The sequence below is a fragment of the Eriocheir sinensis genome, chromosome 69 (genome assembly GCF_024679095.1).
Source record: "Eriocheir sinensis breed Jianghai 21 chromosome 69, ASM2467909v1, whole genome shotgun sequence".
In the NCBI taxonomy this organism is placed as follows: Eukaryota; Metazoa; Arthropoda; class Malacostraca; order Decapoda; family Varunidae; genus Eriocheir; species Eriocheir sinensis.
Window position 1 is genome coordinate 7,793,622 of NC_066577.1, and position 5,000 is coordinate 7,798,621.

The window sequence follows — 5,000 nt, forward strand, 5'->3', positions numbered from 1 at the left end:
TGGGAGGGGAGACGTGTTAGGACATGTTTGAGCTGGCTGACACAAAGGAAGGAACTAAAGTTTTTTTTTTTTTTTTTTTTTATTTGTTTTGAGGAAGAAACAAATATTTTAAATGGAATAAAAAACAATCTCTCTCTCTCTCTCTCTCTCTCTCTCTCTCTCACCTTGCCAGCGGGCCCACGGGTATGACCTTGGATGGGAGGTGTAGGGTCCCCCCTGACCTCCTCCGACATGCCACCAGCCCCTCCCACTCCCTCCCCCTCCGCACGGCCTGGTGTACGGGCTCCGGGATGTCCGAGCCCATCTGCGTTAAGGGGTGAGAGATTGGTGGTGAGGGATCACTCTTGCATAAGGAGATGGGACAGGGTAACTTGCATTATGGGTGAGAGAGTGAAGATACTGGGTGACTCTTGCATAAGGAGATGGGACAGGGTAACTCTTGCATTATGGGTGAGAGAGTGAAGATACTGGGTGACTCTTGCAAAAGGAGATGGGACAGGGTAACTCTTGCATTATGGGTGAGAGTGAAGATACTGGGTGACTCTTGCAAAAGGAGATGGGACAGGGTAACTTGCATTATGGGTGAGAGTGAAGATACTGGGTGACTCTTGCAAAAGGAGATGGGACAGGGTAACTTGCATTATGGGTGAGAGAGTGAAGATACTGGGTGACTCTTGCATAAGGAGATGGGACAGGGTAACTTGCATTATGGGTGAGAGAGTGAAGATACTGGGTGACTCTTGCATAAGGAGATGGGACAGGGTAACTCTTGCATTATGGGTGAGAGAGTGAAGATACTGGGTGACTCTTGCATAAGGAGATGGGACAGGGTAACTCTTGCATTATGGGTGAGAGAGTGAAGATACTGGGTGACTCTTGCATAAGGAGATGGGACAGGGTAACTCTTGCATTATGGGTGAAAGATTGGTGGTGAGGGATGATTCTTGCAGAGGAAATTGGGACAGGGTAACTCTCTCTCTCTCTCTCTCTCTCTCTCTCTCTCTCTCTCTCTCTCTCTCTCTCTTAAACACACACATATTCTCCCCTCCTTCCTCCTCCTCCTCCCTTCCTCCATTCTCTCTCTCTCTCTCTCTCTCTCTCTCTCTCTCTCTCTCTCTCTCTCTCTCTCTCTCTCTCTCTCTCAACTACCTTTCCATCCACATTCTTCAAATTTGCGGTGGTGAGGTGGTCTGGTTGAAGCGGTTGTCGGAACTCCAGGGAGGGGCGGTGGTGGTCCGTGGCGGCCGAGGAGGAGGTGGTGGTGTTTGCGGCGGATGTGGAGGAGGTGGAGTGAGGCGTGTGGATCTCCCAGAGGTTTTTATCCACTACTTCTTCGAGGGAGTACCCAAGGACATTCTCAGTGGCCTTGTTGATGTACTGTGGAGTGGTTAGGTTAGGTTAGGTTAGGCAAGGAAGGGATGGGATGGGATGAGATGGGTTGGGAAGGGAAGGATAGGGGTGGGAAGGGAAGGTTAGATAAGGGATGGGAAATGAAGGAAAGGAAAGGGATGGGAAGGTTAGGTTAGGAGGGAAGGAAAGGAAGGGAAGAGAAGGATAGGGAAGGGAAGGAAAGGTAAGGTAAGGTTAGGAAGGAAAGGGAAGGGAAAGGGGAGGGAAGGGAGGGGAGGGGAGGGAAGGGAATGGAAAAAGGTTAGGTTAGGGAAGGATAGGGATGGGAAAGGAAGGGAAGGGAAGGGAACGGAAGGGAAGGGATGGGAATGGAAGGGAAGGTAGGATGTTAGGTTAAGTTAGGTTAGGTTAGGAAGGGAAGGGAAAGGATGGAAGGGAAGGAAAGGGAAGGGATGGGAATGGAAGGGAAGGGAATGGAGGGGATGGGAAAGGAAGGGAATGGAAGGGATGGGAAGGGAAGGGAAGGGATGGGAAGGCAAAGGAAGGGCAGGGAATGAAAGGGAAGGGATGGGAAAGGAAGGGAAGGGATCTCTCTGTCTCTCTCTCTCTCACACACACACACACACTATAAAATTTCTCTACAATCACACCCAACCACCCCAAACAGCCCCAGAGCCACCCAGACGCACCTTAATCCTGTGGTGTGCGTCTGTTATGTGCACCAGCTCCCTGCATGTGTCCAGCGCGCACAGGACGGCCTGGGACGCACACACTTGGACCTGGCTCGCGATTTCTGATGTCTCCAACTGGACCAGCTCATTGAGAATGGCTCCCACGCTGCTGGTCTCCGTGAGGATCTGGAGGAGAGGAGGAGGATTAGGAGGAGGAGGAGGAGGAGAGAGAAATGTATGGAGTGAGGAGGAGGAGGAGGAGGAGGAGGAGGAGGAGGAGAATGAAGAAGGTTTGATTGAACAGGAGAGATTGATAAGGAGGAGAGAAAGAGAAGGAGGAGGAGGAGGAGGAGAGGGAAGGGAAGGGAAAGGAGGAGGAGGAGAGAGAAGGGGGTATGGATTGAGGAGGAGGAGGAGGAGAGATAGAGAGAGAGGAGGAGGAGAGAGAGAGAGGAGGAGGAGGAGGAGGAGGAGGAGGAGAGAGAGAGAGAGAGAGAGAGAGAGAGAGAGAGAGAGAGAGAGAGAGAGAGAGAGAGAGAGAGAGAGAGAGAGAGAGAGAGAGAGAGAGAGCATTTAACAAGAAGAAAAAGAGAAAAAGAAATATTAAGAATGTTTAATAATAATAATAATAATAATAATAATAATAATAATAATAAAAGTACTTACCCTATTGAACCCGGCCTTAAGGAGCGGACCGACAGTTGCATTTTCCTTATCGGCAAAACTGTGGAAGAGGAGGAGGAGGAGGAGGAGGAAGAGGAGGAGGAGGATATATATATTAGTATTTATTTTGTTTGTTTACACTGATTAAATTCCTATAGCTTAACACACACACACACACACACACGCACACACACACACTTCTTGCTTGTATCGCAATTCTCTCTCTCTCTCTCTCTCTCTCTCTCTCTCTCTCTCTCTCTCTCTCTCATTATTTCATCTTCTGTTTGTTTTCTTTCCAAACATCTCACTTGCGTTTAGACACACACACACACACACACACACACACACACACACACACACACACACACACACACACACACACACTTCCTCTTCTGTCTTTTCCAAACACACACACACACACACACACACACACACACACACACACACACACACTATCCTTTCCAAACGCACACACACACACACACTCTTCTCTTCTCTTCCTTTCCCTCCTGAATCCAAACACACACACACACACACACACACACACACACTCACCTGCGTTTGACCACCCCCACACAAACGGCCAGCTGCCCTCCGTCACACTGGCGTAAAGCAGAACAAATACCGCCCGCTTGGTACCCCCTGGCAGTGCGCGCGTCAATCACCACTAAATCGTGTGTTTGCTCCCCATACGCACACACCGCTTGCTCCTGCGTGTGGGTTATGGTGATGTGGTGGCCCTGGCGGTTGGAGGCTGTCTTCCAAGCGCAGCAAACGGAGTCCTCGCGGGAGAACACCAGTAGGACCTTGGTGTTTGGATTGGGAGAGAATGGAGAGTTAGTGATGAAAAGCTACGTTTGTTTTGGTGTTTGGAAAGGGCGTGTGTGGAGGACAGTAAGGTTATGCGTTTGGGTATATATAAAAAAACGGAGGACTAGTGTTTGGTGTTTGGAAAGGGAGAAAAAGCTAAAAAAAATGGTTGTGTGTTTGGATATATAAAAAAAACGTACTGGAAAGAAATGAGGGAAAGAAACGTGATTGAAAACTTCAGTAACTAAGTCTTACGTTTGGTGTTTGGAATGGGAGAGAATGGGGAATTAGTTATCGAGAGCGACGTTTGTTTTGGTGTTTGGAAAGGGCGTGTGGGGTGGAAAATGAGGTTGTACATTTGGATATATAAAAAAATGTAAGACCTGTGTTTGGTGTTTGGAAAGGGAGAAAAGGGGGAAGAAAATAAGGTTATGTGTTTGGATAGATAAAAAAACATACTGGAAAGAAATAAAGGAAAAAAACATGATCAAAAACTTCAGTAACTAAGTCTTGCGTTTGGTGTTTGGAATGGGAGAGAATGGGAAATTAGTGATGAAGAGCGATGTTTGTTTTGGTGTTTAGAAAGGATGAGTGGGGAGGAAACTGAGGTTGCGTTTGGTTATATATAAAAAAACGCAAGATCTGCGTTTGGTGTTTGGAATGGGGAATTAGTTAACAAGAGCAATGTTTGTTTTGGTGTTTGAAAAGGAAGAGTTGGGAGGAAATGAGGCTGCGTTTGGATAGGTTATAAAACGTAAGATCTGCATTTGGTGTTTGGAATGAGAGAGTATGGGAAATTGGTGATAAAGAGCAACGTTTGTTTTGCTGTTTGGAAAGGGCGAGTGCAGAGGAAACTGAGGTTGCGTTTGGATATGTATAAAAAAATGTAAGATCTGCGTTTGGTGTTTGGAATGGGGAATTAGTTATCGAGAGCGACGTTTGTTTTGGTGTTTGAAAAGGAAGAGTTGGGAGGAAAATGAGGTTGCGTTTGAATATGAAAAAACGTAGGACTAGCGTTTGGTGTTTGGAAAGGGAGAGAAGTGGGGAAGAATTTGATGTATATTAAAAAAAAGAGAAAAAAACACAAAACAAACACCACTCGATAAAAATTAAACGTATATGAAAAAAAAAAAAAAACACGGAAAAATACATAAAAAAACACCAATAAAACAAATTAACAAGAACAGAAGAAAAAAAAACAGGATATAAAAACAAACAAACAAACAGACACCAACACAAACAAACGAAGGGGGAAAACCAACACGCCTAATAAACAAACATAGGAAAAAAAATAAATAAATAAAATAAACAAAAAAAAACACAATGAAAAACAAACAAACGCAAACAAACGTAGAGAGGAAAAAAAAACACGGTATAAAACAAACACGAAAAAAGACAAAAAATAAGAATAAAAAAACAAGAAAAAAACAAACAAACAAACAGACGCAGAAAAAAACACCGGGGTCAAAAAAAACGCAAAAAAACGGAAAAAAAAATTAAAATCAC

At 45.4% G+C, this 5,000-nt stretch overlaps 1 protein-coding gene across 5 annotated transcripts in view; it reads right to left on the reverse strand.

Moving 5' to 3' along the window:
• LOC126988599 (high affinity cAMP-specific and IBMX-insensitive 3',5'-cyclic phosphodiesterase 8B-like) overlaps window positions 1–5,000 on the reverse strand; it is a 42,513-nt gene that overhangs the window by 20,214 nt on the left and 17,299 nt on the right. For all 5 annotated transcript variants that reach the window (XM_050846942.1, XM_050846943.1, XM_050846941.1 and 2 more), the window contains 5 exons: window positions 3,240–3,490; window positions 2,688–2,745; window positions 2,040–2,207; window positions 1,150–1,377; window positions 165–304 (listed from right to left, as the gene is read on the reverse strand). In XM_050846942.1, coding sequence (XP_050702899.1) covers window positions 165–304; window positions 1,150–1,377; window positions 2,040–2,207; window positions 2,688–2,745; window positions 3,240–3,490 — 845 coding nt within the window. The remainder of the gene's footprint in view (window positions 1–164; window positions 305–1,149; window positions 1,378–2,039; window positions 2,208–2,687; window positions 2,746–3,239; window positions 3,491–5,000) is intronic.